Below are 15404 nucleotides of genomic sequence, written 5' to 3'. Positions count from 1 at the left end.
AAACCAGAAAAATTGGCCAGAATGTTCAACCTAGCGGAAGACATGCCGCCTCCATAGATGAAAGATTTGCTGCAATTAACCAACTGACCCGACTCCTTGGCATAACCTGAAAAAATATCTTTAAGAATCTTGATATTAGAAAGCTTTCCTTTACAGAAAATGAGGATATCATCGGCATATAAGATATGGGAAGGAACCACACAACCATTAGGTCCCTGTATAAGCTTCAACCTCTTAGAGGAAACGAGTTGAAGAATCTTACGGCTTATGACCTCTTCCGCGAGACAAAACAGCAAGGGCGAAAGAGGATCACCCTGCCGGACCCCTCGCGAACAGTTGAAATAGCCATGAAGAACACCATTGACATTAACAGACATATGAGCCGATTGGAGCAGATTATGAATCCAACTGCAAAAAGTATGACTGAAACCAAAATTATGGAGAACCTTCAGCGGAAAGTCCCACCGAAGCGTATCAAAGGCCTTCACTATGTCCACTTTAAGCACAATGTTACCACACCAGATACTGTGATTGAATCATAAATCAGAATGTTACTTTTTCTCCTTTTCTATTTATATTAAAATATATTTTTTAGATTTATCGAATAAAAAATATATTGATCTACATATTAATATTAATAAATAATTTTTTTTTTAGTATTTTCCTCATTTAATGATAGTTAAAGAAGACAAACTTCTTTTTCACTTTCCTTCTACCAACTGCAAATTAAAGACTATATAGATGCACTTTTCCCTTTCCTCTTCCCATTCACTATACTTACTAACCATATAATAAACCAACAAAATAATCTCCATACACATTACTAGTGTTTGTTTTTAGTGTATCTACCAAAAACCAGAACATCAAATTTCAAAGATGAAAAATTTTCCTTTCTTTTTCCTTTTGGCCATTTTGGTCCATCAAAACTGTTATTCCAATATCAATGTAGAAGCTGCTGGTGGTGGCGGTGGTAATGGTTTTGTCAGAACAAGAGGGATCCACTTCATGTTAAATGGAAATCCTTACTATGCAAATGGTTTCAATGCTTACTGGCTAATGTATACAGCTGCTGATCCATCTCAGAGATACAAAGTTTCAAATGCTTTCAATGAAGCAAAAACTCATGGCCTTACTGTTGCTAGAACTTGGGCTTTCAGTGATGGTGGTTATAGTCCTTTGCAATATTCTCCTGGTTTTTATAATGAACAAATGTTTAAGGTATTTTAGATTCTCTTAAACTTTTCAATTTTTAAAATTGTTCATTATTTTTGTTTATCTTAATTCTCCGATTTTGGTAATCTGAAATTCGGCCGAGGTAAAAAATTGGTCTAGCCCGAAAGGTTGAAAATTGTTCAATTTAGCCTATGATATGATTTGGTAGTTGAATGTGTTTTTTCTGATTTTCTTTGTTTTTGATTTGAAGGGGTTAGATTTTGTTATATCTGAGGCTAGAAAGCATGGGATTAAGCTGATACTGAGTTTGGTGAACAACTATGAGAGTTTTGGAGGAAAGAAGCAGTATGTGAACTGGGCTAGAAGTAACAATGGACAGTATTTGACATCTGATGATGATTTCTTTAGGAACCCTGTTGTTAAAGGTTTCTACATCAACCATGTTAAGGTTAGTACAAGTTCTTTTCTCTGCTTTAGTAAAATTGTATATGATTGAGACTACAGCCACATTTCTCTGATTTTTCGCAATTAACCATGATTTAAAACTTAACTGTCTAATGAATTTTCATAATTACATGTGAATTTGATCTGATGATATTGAGATACGTCTTATAACGGAGATAGTGTTTATAATTATAAGTCGTTTTGTAAGGCTGAGTTTGACTCCACCCGAATTTTAAGATGATATAGGCCATTCGTATCACGTTTCGGATGTCTAGTCTTAAACGTGAAAATGTGTTAAGAATCACACGTTAACTGAAATGTGGCCTAAATATGTATTTACACGATAACTTGATCTGATTGAATTTCCATGCATCTTCCATAGACTGTTCTTAACAGATACAACAGTTTTACCGGAATCCATTACAAAGATGACTCAACAATCATGGCATGGGAGCTTATGAATGAACCTAGGTGTACATCAGATCCTTCTGGAAGAACTATTCAGGTCAAGTATTTTATATTCTTTACTTGTTTCTTCTTCTTTTTTGATTCTTCCACCCACCTTTTCTCTTTTTCTTTCTTTTCCTCTTTTGTCTTTACCTTCCACCTTTATTCCTCTATAAGACAGTGATGAGTGATTCATTCAAATCTTGCACTCAAAATACTTTTAACTTTTTTTCCACCTAACTGTGACTCTGACTTCTATATATGATTTGGACAAATTTTCACAAATCACGGTCCTGATTTTATGGCCATGATGCTATTCTTTTTGAAGCTGACTCTGACTGTTCAACTTTTAACTTTTGATTATAGGCTTGGATCACAGAAATGGCTTCTTTGGTGAAGTCCATTGACAGGAATCACTTATTGGAAGCTGGTCTAGAAGGGTTTTATGGACAATCAACACCTCAAAGGACCAAATTGAATCCTTCTATTAACATAGGAACAGACTTCATTGCCAACAATAGAATCCCAAACATCGATTTTGCAACCGTTCACTGTTATCCCGATCAATGGTATATAGAACAGACACCCTGAACACGACACACTATGTCACTCGTAATAATTTGAAAAATATGAATAAATTGAACATAATCGAAAGTGTTGGTATCAATGTCCAACACCGACACATGATTTTTCAAAGGTGTCGGTGCTACAGATGATAACTAAACTAACAATTACAAAATTGTTGCTTAGTGAATCACAATTTGCGTCTCAAAATTGCACAACTCTTGAATTTGATTTTCTTTTTTTCAATGGAATTTCAACTTTATGAAAGTACTAATAACAATATAACATTGTTTTTTTCATTGCACAAACAGGGTACAGAGTTCAAACGAGCAAGATCAGATTGCATTTTTGAATAACTGGCTCAATGCTCATTTCCTAGATGCACAATATGCTCTGAAGAAGCCAATTCTAGTAGCAGAATTTGGAAAGTCATTTAAGGATTCAGGTTACAGCACAAACCAAAGGGACCAACTTTTCAATACCGTGCTCTACAAGATATATACGTCTGCGAAAAGAGGCGGTCCTGCGAGTGGAGCATTATTCTGGCAACTTCTTACAGGAGGAATGGAATCTTTTGACGACGGTTACGGAATAATGCTCGGTCAGAGTTCTTCTACTGCTAATGTCATTGCTCAACAATCTCATAAGCTTTACCTTATCCGGAAGATCTATTCGAGGATCGCTAATGAACGGCGGTGGAAAAGAGCTAGAGGAAATAGAGGAGGACAAATTGGGTTTTGAAATTGGAGTTTGAAGTAGTAGTTGCTTATTGTTTGTGTTTGTGCTAAGTATAAAGGTTTCTCTCTTAGAGATGAATCAGAATGTTATTTTCGTCCAAGAGAGTAACTAAATTATATAGACATGTTTGTATTGTTATGTCATGTTTGTTCATCAGAGCTGTTCTTGAGTTTGTCTTTTGAATGTACTTGTCTTTTGTATAAGCTGTTCCTATAAACAATCCTGAGGATATTATTAAAATAATTTTAAAACAACTTTCAATAGCAGGATTCGATTGTTGGGAATGAAGACTGTTCCTATGTTAATAGCAGGATTCAATTTGGTCCTTTGTGGTGTTGATTGTTCATAAAACCCTTCAAGCCCGGATTACAATGAGTGATTCCTGCCAATGGACTTCACCAGAGAACCATTTCCGTGATCCAACCCTATAATCAAAAGTTAAAAGTTAAACAGTCAGGGTAGCATGGCCGTGAAATCAGGACCGTGATTTGTGAAAATTTGTCCAAATCATATACATGACTTTAAATATACTAGACTTAATTGCAATTTTGGTCCTTCTATTATCTTTTCTTTTAGTTTTGGCCCCCTATTTTTACATCCGGAATTTTATTCTCTATATTTTAGTTTTTTTTTTTGAGGATTTTGGTCCCTCTACAAATTTGAAGATAATTTTAAATAAAGTGACGCTCACATTGATGATGTGTAAGTGCTAGTTCAGTAGTGAAATGTTAAAAAAAATTATTTATGATTTATCATGTCATGAATGTGAGTTTCATTTCATTAAAAATTGTCTTCGGATTTATAAGGGGACCAAAATCCTCAAAAAAACTAAAATAAAGGATTAAAATTCCGGATTTTAAAATAAGGGAACCAAAATCCAAAAAAATGAATAATAGGAGAACCAAAATTGCAATTAAGCCAATATACTATAATAAAAGTCACTCGTTTAGTTAAAATGTTTAGGAGATATAGAGATGAAGAAAAAGAATAAGCGACTTATAACATTTTCATAATCCTTTTTCTTTTTAAAGTTGCTATGCTAACATAATTTCTTTTAAAATTTTCTCGAGGACGAATAATAATATAAGTTTGAGGTTGCGATTAACCATGATTTAATATGTTTTATCCTTTATTTTTAACAAATTTGATAATCATTTAGTGTTTTTAATATTAAAATCTAGTAAGTTTTGCAAAAACAAAAAGCAAATGAGATTTTTAATGAGTTAATGATATTTTTTTTGATAATATGTCACTTTGGACACGTCTAATCTGAAATGTAGGTCGCAGGAAGTCAAATAAAGAACAAAAAAAGAGCATGAAGAAGTACGCGTAAGATGTACTTTTATATCAAGATGTACGTGCAATATTTTGACCATATCTAGAGTGTCATATCTCTAACTGATTTATGACACCCAACAAATGAAAGTTAACATCAAAGGCTAAAACTCATATGAAGAAGTCAAAGGCTAAAACTCATATGAAGAAGTCAAAGGCTAAATCATCTTTTTCCATTTTAGTCAAACGCTTTTAACAACATCCAAACACCCCAATCGCATTTAGTAGCATCCAGACACCCTCTAAATGCGCTTAGTAACATCCAAACGCGACAACATTTAGAAGGTAAAAGACATTAAGAAGGAATAGAAATAAATCACACTGATAGAAATAAATTATACTTTTTTTCTTCATCCGATCTTAAGTCAAACCCTATAATATTATGTAATCCTTGAGGTCGATATTCGAGATTTACTGTTACTTCTATATTAGCATAACTAGTACACTTACTAATTTACCAATCAAGTGTTTTGCTCTCTCAGCATTAAAATAATATTTTAAGTGTATGTGAAAACTCTTAGAGAAAGGAAATAAGTAGAAGAAAGGTAATATTCAGATCTCTTGTGTGTTTTTAAATTATCTCAAGTTCTCCTTTTATAGTAAAGCATTTAGCTAAGAAAAGAAAGATTTTAAGGGAGGAATCCGCTTCATGATCAATTAGGCTACGACCATAATCGACTATGACCTAGCAAATAGACATTTCAAATTCATTCTGCATCATATATGAAAAATATTTGCATGATGACTCATTAGTAGCATTAAATATATAGAAAACTTTTTGCTAGATCTAAAACTTAATCAATTATTTAGCGATTTCGCCTCATAATCAACCACCAGAACTATTAGTTTAAAGCCATTAGCATATATGTTTTAAGTTTTTTTTAAAGTTTTATACACTAGCTTATTAAGAAGGAATTAGTACTTTAAGTCTTTAAAAACATACTTTGCTATTTTGTTCATTTTATCATCGAGTTTTTTTTAGTTAAGAAGTTTGTTATGGAGTATGAAATTTAAATTTGATGTTAATTGTGGTTTTGTTATATATATATATATATATATATATATATATATATATATATATATATATATATATATATATATATATATATTTGTGTCATATATGAGCCATTTACAAGTTTATAAATATGTGTGTGTGTCATATATGTGTCACTTATAGATTTTTAAAAGTTATTTTTTAATTTCCATAAACTAGTACGAGTCTGTACGTTGAGTCTATAGATCCTTTACGATTTTGAGTAGACTCACAAGTCTGACAACCTTGGTTTCGGGTTCTGTTGAGGCCTTGGAGATGGAGTAGATCAGACTCTGGTCCATCCCTACTTCTCTCACGATAATGACACTGACTTTTTCTGCTTATGCTGCTAAGTAGATGAATAGAGTCTCAATGGTTATGGGTATCGAGAGAACCCAAGGCTTGGAGAGGGCGAGCTTTAGGTAAATAAAGGCTTCTTCATGTTCTGGTGTCTTTTCGAACAGTACCTATTTTCTTAGAAGTTTTGTAGAATAGAAGAGCATCTCGACGAACCTAGAGATGAGCCTGTTGAGGGCGAGGAGCATACCATTCAAATTCATTATTCTTTCGTTTGTTAAGGGAGTCTTCATCTTGATAATGATGTCACACCTTTTTCAGATTTGCTTCTATCCCTTTTTTAGTGAGACAGATACCGAGGAACTTTCACCCTTGCATCTGAACATACATTTTATCAGGTTTAATCTCATGTTGAATTGTAATACACAGTTGAACATGGAAGTGATATGGTCTTCGTGCAATTAATCCTTCTCAAGTTTGACTATCATATTGTCCATGTAGACCTCTAATATGTCTCCAATTTATTGCTCGAAGATCTTGCTCATCTTCCTCTAATAAGTTGCACCTGCATTTTTTAAAGGCAAAATACTCTTTTTGGTCCCTTAACTATACCCCCTGGTTCATTTTGGTCCCTTAATTTTTTTTTCATGCCAGTTCGGTCCTTTAAATTTCAAAAAGTTCCAAAGAAGTCCCTTCTGTCATGTTGCCTCAAACGTCTGTCTATTTTGTCTACTTGGCAGTGAGTTGGCATGGGATCATCTTCTTCTTTGTTTCCAGCATCTTCAGCAGATCCACACCTCCATTAACTTGCATCTGCAGAACAACTCACAAAAATACTCACAAAAATTCCCCACAAAAATTCCTTCACCAACAAGAATTCTAACAAACTTCTACCCAATACTCTTCCAAAATACTCTCTAAAATTCCCCACAAAAATCCATACACCTTGCTTCTTTCTACTTCACCCACAACAACAACGTACCCCCTAAACTCCTTTTCATTTTTCTTTAACTCCCAGTGTCACTGATATATACATGTTAAGTTAGAAAACAATTGTCAAATTTCCTTTAACTCCCAATTACGGTTAAATAAAACCAATTAACTTAAAATAAAAGGGCTAGGGTTTTGTTACGCTAAGTTCAAAACTCATAATCCACCTTCTTTCACATATGTAAAATGGAACCTCTCGGTTCTTCTTCTTTGATCGTGGACGGCGGCGGAATCGCCTCCTCTGCTTGTATCTATCAAGCGAAGAACGGCGCTCCTCCGATCTTCCCACACAGACACGATGGCGGTCAATTTATCCTTTTATTCCGCCGGCACAAACTTAGTGGCGGCCTCCCTCCATGATTTATTGTGTTGCGCGTGATTTCGTGATGATGAACACAATTTATTGTTGTTCTGATGATGTTGGATGAACGATATTGTTGTTGTTGTTGTTTTCATTTTTGCAGGAAATTGAAACAATAATAAGAACAGAGGAAGAGATGAGATGAGGGGAGATTAACGTTTAAAATCTGGAAATAGTGGAGAGAAGTAAGAATGAAACAAGGAGCGTGAGAGAAAAAGAGGTGAGCCATTGGAAAGAGAAGAATAGGTGAGGGAGGAGTGAAGAAACTGCCACGTATGCCCTCACACTGCCATATGGACTCCACTTACCCACGTCATCATACAAACTTCCAGCTGGACATTTTTTTTAACTTTGACTAACGGAAGGACAAACATGGATATGTTGAGAAACTTAAAGGACCAAAATGGAACGAAAATTAATTGAGGGACCAAAGTGAACCAGGGGGTATACGTAAGGGACCAAAATGGATATTTCGCCTTTTTTAAATTAAAAGACATGACATTATACCTATAGGTCGTGTGCTTTGCCGTGAATGTTGTCTTGTTCCAATTTTTATCACGTATTAGAATCTGATTATACCCGAAATATGAGCTGATGAAGGACAAAAGTTAGAATTCGAATGAGTTGTCCACCTGTTTCTCTATGTTAAGCATGTGATATGTGTTTTTGGGAAAAACTTCATTCAAGTCAGTATAGTCGACACATATATGACGCTTACTAGTTGGCTTCTTTCTTAACACCATATTTGGTAGCCATTTCATTTAGTTCGATTTTTGACATGAAGTTTGATTGAATGAGCCTATTCACAATGTTCTTGGCGACTTTAGTTTCTTGCGGCGTCTTCTCTAGGAGACGTACTTGGAAGAAGGATCTATTTTGAGTTGATGGCTTAACAGACACGGGATTATGCCCACATCTCTTTAGAGGAGCATGCGAGAAAGTTTGTGTTAGCCTTATGGCATTTCATAAGTCTGTCTTCCACGAGGCTAAGTGATATGCTCCTAATTTTCACATTGGATGTTGAGTTATCGTCGAGTTGGATGAATACGAAGTCCCCATCTGGGATAGACCTTTGAATCTTCATCTTGGACCTGACATGGAGATGTCTTTCAGGGTCATGGTCATCTCTGAAAGAGGCTTTCTTTAGATATGTGTCGAAGTCCGCGGCACTGATGTTTATGGATTCATTCACATTTCCCTTTCCATGGATATCGACCGAGTCCAAATTTCTCTGCAGATATTTGTGGCAGTATGAAATTGAGGTGGAATTTTGCAAATGAGAGGTTGTTGTATCCGTCCAAATATTATTCGACATGGAGTGTTGGTGATTGTTAAATGAAGAACAAGAGTTTTGAATTTGATCGAATGAGAGGTATTGTAACACCCTTCTAACCCACAAGGAATATTCGCAATATAATACGAATTATCATCAAATAAAATCACCAAAAAGGGTGTCACATTGTCATAAAAACTTCACAAACAATAGTCATGCTCCGTAACACGGGTTCTCAACATTTATTTAAAAACTAAATTTCATTTAAGATAGCAACACCAAACAGATTATCTCGCAGTGGAATTCAAAACTTAAACATCTTTAGGATAATCTTCATAAAACATCAAATAAACCTCATGGCTCATGAGTCATAACTCAAACATCAAAATCCTTTGAAAGGTAACCCATCAAATGCAAACAATTCTAACATAATCAAAGCGAACATAATAGTTATAAACATAACGACCCCATCCCCGATGTTACGTATCAGAGCAAGACTCCCTTCAATCTAAACAATCGGTAAAAGGATGTCATGAAGCTATCTCCTAACTTCAATGGACTACTCCTGATTACCCGCGCGTTACTCACGTGGAGGCAACATTCAAATAGAAAGGGTGAGTATTTCATACTCATTATGTAAGACATAAGGAATAGATATAGTAGTTGTATACAAATAACCAACCATACATATACTGATACAACATATTCATCATATACGCATACTTACCCACACCTGCACATCATCACCTATTCGCAACATCACCTTATGATTCAATCACAATTATCAATTAGGTATCCTACATTGCAAATAATCAATATCATAAAATCATACATCATCACAACAATGAAATGCAATAACAATGGACTCATGCATGTGGTACCAATTCGTCACTGATGACTCTATCATCGTTCTCCAAAGATCCCCACCATAGAATCAATTCCCGCTTGGAACCAGAGCACCTCAACAAGTTGCACTCAATCCACACAATGGGATTAAGGATCGTCACTGGACCGAGGTCCTACAACATCACTGGACTTTCGTGTTACAATTATGCTATGAATGCATGTAGCTCAACTTCATAAAATCAACGACCACGGCAAGTCAAAATGGCATCATCATTCATGTAATCAACAAAGTCATGTCACTATTCAAACATACAACTTCACAACATCTTGGTCAACTTAACACACAATCATCAATTCATCACGCCATCAATCATCACAACAACATTCGCCAAAGTCAAGTATAACAACACAAAGAATCACCAAACCAAGTTACATACAAAATGCCTTCTAAACCTACCCAAATGTGCACAGTAAATTCTAGAAAATTCTCAGAAATTATAATAAAATATAAGTTACCATATTCTGAAATCATTTTTCAAAAATATAAGTTTTCAATTTCAGGGACCGCGCTAAGCACGCCTATACCGTGCTAAGCGGGCTCTCTACTGGAAATTAGTTCTTTTTATTTTTAAAAGTGCGCTAAGCGGGCTCTGCGATTCTGCAGAAATTTCCTGCGTGACCTGCATCACACCAGACCCAATCTCTTGCCTGAAAACTGATTTTAAACATTAATTTCCTGCGATTTAAGGTCTATTATCTTAGTTCTAACAGGCTTAGCTCATAATAAACATCAATTTACACACATTCATCATATCTCCAATCATCTTCATCAATCCTAATCATTCTAAATCATGTTAATGGAGGATTTAACCCTATTTTATGTGATCAATCACCAATACAACAATTATCATCATACAACATATTATTCATACAAACCAACAACAATCAACATGGATTCATCACTTTCATCAAGAACAATACAAAACCTCCAGCATACAATTATCATTCTCTTAAATCAAACATAATACTCATGATAACCCCTTACTTTAGATTATTAGCCGAACTGATTCCCTTTTCGATTTCCTACGGTCGATCTTCTCCTTCTCCTCTTCTTGCCCTAGCTTTCTCTTCTTTCACGTATTCTCCAAAATTCTACATCGAATGAGTAACTCTCCTATTTCCTCTTTTTACCTAGTTAGCCTTATGACCCTTAATTATGATCTTCTTAATATGCCCTTACTAATTTTTCCTTATTTTACCTCTTTATTTTATTTAATTAATTAACAATGCTATTTAGAAATTATATTATTATTCTAACTAACATCTTAATTCAACTACCCCACCCACATCAACATAAATATCATCAATAAATTACTGTTACTCATATAATTACATCAAAACATCAAATACTCAATTAAATAATTAAATCAAAATATCGGGGTGTTACAGGTATGCTCCTATGCGGTCCCATATATTTCAGATCCACATGTGTGACGGTTTGAAGAATTTCTAAAAAGAATTAGAACTATGTAGATTAGACTAGTTAGGGGTGGGAATAGGCCAGGCCAACCTACAAGGGCCTATAGCCTAGCCTACTTAAGGCCAGGTCAGGCCATGCCTATTTGATAAAAAGGCCAGACTTGGGCTTTTTAAAAAACTTATTTAATAAAATAGGCCAGACCTAGACTATTAAAAAAGCCTATAAAGCCTTGTAGGCCGGTCTATATTTTCATATATATTAAAATTAGTCTAAATAAGTTGGCTTATATATGCATATATATTAGAAAAGCGTTAAATAGATTGGTCTATATATGCATATATATTAGAAAAAATGCTAAATAGGTTGGTCTAAATGTTCATATATATGCGACCTAAAAGACTTCTTAAGTAATATGAATTAATTGAAAACATTATTAAGAAAGAGGCTTTTAAATAGGCTTTCAAGTCAGACCAGACTTTTAAAAAGGTCAGGCCAGACTGAAAAAACGAGCCTATAGTAGGCCATAGGCCTTATAAGTTTATCATAGGCCAGACCCAAGCCTTATAAAGCCTAGCCTAACCTAGCCTATTCCCACCCCTAAGACTAGTCTTTATGGGTCATTGATGAACCCATAATAATAACCCTAATCTTTTTTTATTATTTTCTCTTCTCACTTTTCAATAAATTCATATTGCAAACAAATGCATCCCAACCTGACCCAAGTGAGCTTATACTCAATCATAAACTGAATCACCATTTCACCATTATATTTCAGGCGCGCACTTAACTCTATAGCTTAATCCAAACCTACCGACTTACAATCATCCCTGAACTTGAACACAAGTAGTGAGAGGAGCAAACTATTATTTTTTTAAAAACATTATTTATAATATCAGATATAGTGGTGGACAAGACCCGCAAATCCCTTCAAAACCGGCCTAACCGATCGAATTATTTATAAACGGGCGGGTCATTATGGGTTAACAGGTTGTGCAGTCCAATTTTGCCGGTTTAAATGGGTTGAACTGGGTGGATCTGGGTGAGATAAAATGAAGCGTCGGTTGTTTGAACAACCCGTGTATATGCATTAGGTGATAACATTATTTATTTAGGTATTGTGAATCAATCACAAACAACTTTACTTCTCTTTTCATTCTCTCTCTCACAGCATGTGACTAGTTAAATTTAATAAACATATAAAATATCTCATTCTTTTCTTAAAAATATTATTTTGTTTCTAAATGTTGTAGTACTTCTTTCACCACTTGTTATCTGTTTCTCTCACTTCTTCCTCTCCATTTTCTTTCTCACTTCTTCATCACCATTCACCACAATTTCTAATCTCTCTTTCGCGATGTCACTATCGTTTCCGGCAACCACCTGCTTGATTATTTCTATTGGTATAATACATATTCAATGACTCCTATTCACCACCACTAACATGCTATCATGTTTTTGGGCGGAATTGGTTTGGATTCTACACCCACGGTTTGGGCCGGTTGAAGATTTTGGACCCAAACCCGCCCAAACCCGAACCGTGTCCACTAATTTCATATTAAATTAGTGTGGTACAATTCAAAAGATCAGTTTTGATACAGATAGCGATGCCATATAATTCAGTGGTAAAGGACGAAACGCCTCATGTTTTAGCTTGGTTTGAGCAGAGACGTAACCACATAATCCGAATAAACAATGCGTGTTAGATAGAAAAGTTGAATTGGTAAACGGTGATTTGGTACACACCCGTCCTTTCCTTTGATTCAAGAAGCAATAAAAATCATGCACGAGCCATTGTACTTTATGCTGATTCATAGCCTCACGTGAAATCTAACTACACTTTCACGCATATTTTCATCCCTCCATCAATCCTCATAACTTCTCTTTTCACTCTCTTTGACTCAATAAACCAACTCATAAATACCAGAAATAAATAAAAGTACCCAAATCTTTATATTGGTGTATAATAAATAATAGTAAAACCACTTTTTGAATTGAAAAGAAAGAAATACTGAAAAAAAAAATACTGATGAGAGAGTAGATAGCAGCAGGTCTAATAATACAATACGCCAGTTGATAGAGCAGTTTTGATTCTGTTCTAAACATGCACGATTGGAATAAGTCAAATTTTCAGAATATATTTCCAAAATCCATTGGTTTTCCTATGCATAAATATTTAGGAAAATTCTCTATTATCCTATAATTTAGTATTTTATAAATTTTAAAAAAATAAAACAAAAATCTGATACACTATAAATAAAAGGCTCTCATATTTCTCCCTCCCCTTCCTCTTCAAAATTTTCTTAGTTTCTTTCTCTCTCTATTGCTACAGTTATTTCCATGGAAGCATTCAACTTCAAAGCAGAGAAACGCACAATGTCAACATACAATATTTTCACCGGCATTACTAAAACGCTTCGCCTTCTCGAGTTGTGCTTAGTTCTCCTCTTTCTGTTTTGGATCCTCAACCGTCTCCCTTTCGCTCTCCGTATCTCCGCCGACTTCCTCCGGAGTCCTCTCTTCATCTTCGCCTTATCCAACGCCATCATCGTTGCACTCCTCGCTCAGTCTGACCTCCGCTCCGCCGATTCTGCATCTCCGGTAGAAGAGCGGTTAGAGTGCCAGGATAAGCAGATTCGTGAGACGTGTACGGAAGATGTAGATTCATGTGCAGTAACCGTAACAGATTCTGGTAACTTGCGAGAAATAGTTTACTGCCGGAGTCAGTCTCTGCCGGAGATTACGAACGGAGAAGGAGAGAATGAGAATGACACTTCGACTCGGAAACTACAGCGATCGGAAACGGAGATGAAGGTGCGGGGAATTTTGTATCCGCAGGATAAGTTAAGCAATGAGGAGTTTCAGCGTACGATAGAAGCTTTCATTGCAAAGCAAATGAGGTTTCTAAGGGAGGAGGAGTTATGTTAACCTAAATTAACATTGAAATTGAATTAATAAGAAAGGAAATTATGATTTGAAATCCAAATCACTATTCCTTTTTAGGCTTGTGTTATGTGTTAGCTACTGTTTGTTAATGTTATTGAAGTGAAGATAAATTAGATACAACTATTATTACTGCTTAGTGCTAGCTAGTTAATGCTGCCAACTTTCTATACAATCCTCCAGCAGCAGCCGGAAGTGCATACTGCGTAGCGGACAGCTAAAAGAAATGCTAAGAAAATTGCTTTTATGTAATTCTGTTTTAGCTTGTGAGAAATTTCAAACGGGCTTAAGTGGAAACTGGAAAGAAGATGAACTTTTTTACTTATGATAAAATATGCATTTGCGGATCAGATTTTCTCTAGTCACATTTGTGTGTAGTGAAATTTGACCCCTTTATTTTTTTTAATTAAATATTGTAAAAATAGTTTAAAATGACTCAATGGTGAAGATTTTCACTTTATTTTACCACAAATAAAATATAAATGTCGGGACATTTCAATACACAAGCAAACATATATATATATATATATATATATATATATATATATATATATATATATATATATATATATATATATATATATATATATATATATATATATATATATATATATATATATATATGAAATTAGAGTAAAGAGAGCGCGTTTCTTTTCGATTGGTCGATTTAAGAGTTATGTTTACGAATATTTGTTATCTCATTTATATAAGATGATATTACTAATTAACTAATAGCAACTCCATATTAAACTAGTAGTAAAGTTATTTATAATTGTATAAAGAAATTATAAATAACTTCTAACACTAATATAAATAATACATGATAGAACTTTCACCTCACAAAAACAAAAGGTGTAAATTCTAAATGCGTCATTTTTTTTTTTAAAACCATATATTTTTTCGATAGAGCTGGAAATTGAGGGGTAAAGTATTTAGTGGACACACATTTGAATCTCAACAACTACATTTTAACACCTTTTAATTTTTTTATGACTTGTTATTACCTTGGTTTTGCTAAAAAAATCGAGGGGTAAAGTATTTAGAGGACAGGTCTTTGAGTCCAGCAAGGAACAACGATGAATTGTGAATTGATTGTTTGGATATCCTTTCCATCACCCACAGGGATCATCAGTTAAATATAGCCCCATGGATCAGTAGTTGTTCCATTGAATGTCTGGAGGTCAATCCTTCATATGGCCACAAACTGCCTTTGTCAAGACCTATCTTCTCGAACAACTCCGAGTACATAATATCACAAGAGATGTCACCGTCAATGAGGATCCTAGAGACGTCGAACTTCCTAATTATAGTTATGATTACCAGGGGAAATTTTCATTGGGGGACACCTCCAACCTTTTCCGATTCTCAGAATCCTAACATAGGTCTGTCAGGAATCTTTGTCTGTGTACCCGCATCTTTCTTGTGAATGGCTAAGATCTTGGCGGTTTTTCTCTTCATGGTCCCCTTGGAGGGGGGATTTTCT

General features: G+C 34.7%; 2 protein-coding genes across 2 annotated transcripts; both read left to right on the top strand.

The window, feature by feature from the left end:
* Nucleotides 1–730: 730 nt before the first annotated feature.
* Nucleotides 731–3643, top strand: LOC131646777 (mannan endo-1,4-beta-mannosidase 7-like). Its single transcript, XM_058916741.1, has 5 exons — nucleotides 731–1218; nucleotides 1424–1621; nucleotides 2000–2122; nucleotides 2431–2633; nucleotides 2940–3643. The coding sequence occupies exons 1-5, from the start codon at nucleotides 877–879 to the stop codon at nucleotides 3367–3369; spliced, it is 1296 nt and encodes a 431-aa protein (XP_058772724.1). The 5' UTR covers nucleotides 731–876; the 3' UTR covers nucleotides 3370–3643.
* Nucleotides 3644–13318: 9675 nt separating this feature from the next.
* On the top strand, nucleotides 13319–13906 carry LOC131649990 (uncharacterized). Its single transcript, XM_058919733.1, has one exon. It carries the CDS (start codon nucleotides 13319–13321, stop codon nucleotides 13904–13906), a length of 588 nt encoding a protein of 195 aa, XP_058775716.1.
* Nucleotides 13907–15404: the final 1498 nt, after the last annotated feature.

Source organism: Vicia villosa, linkage group LG2 (genome assembly GCF_029867415.1).
Source record: "Vicia villosa cultivar HV-30 ecotype Madison, WI linkage group LG2, Vvil1.0, whole genome shotgun sequence".
Classification (NCBI taxonomy): Eukaryota; Viridiplantae; Streptophyta; class Magnoliopsida; order Fabales; family Fabaceae; genus Vicia; species Vicia villosa.
The sequence above is the reverse complement of the archived record's forward strand: the minus strand, read 5'-3'. Positions and strand labels throughout refer to the sequence as shown.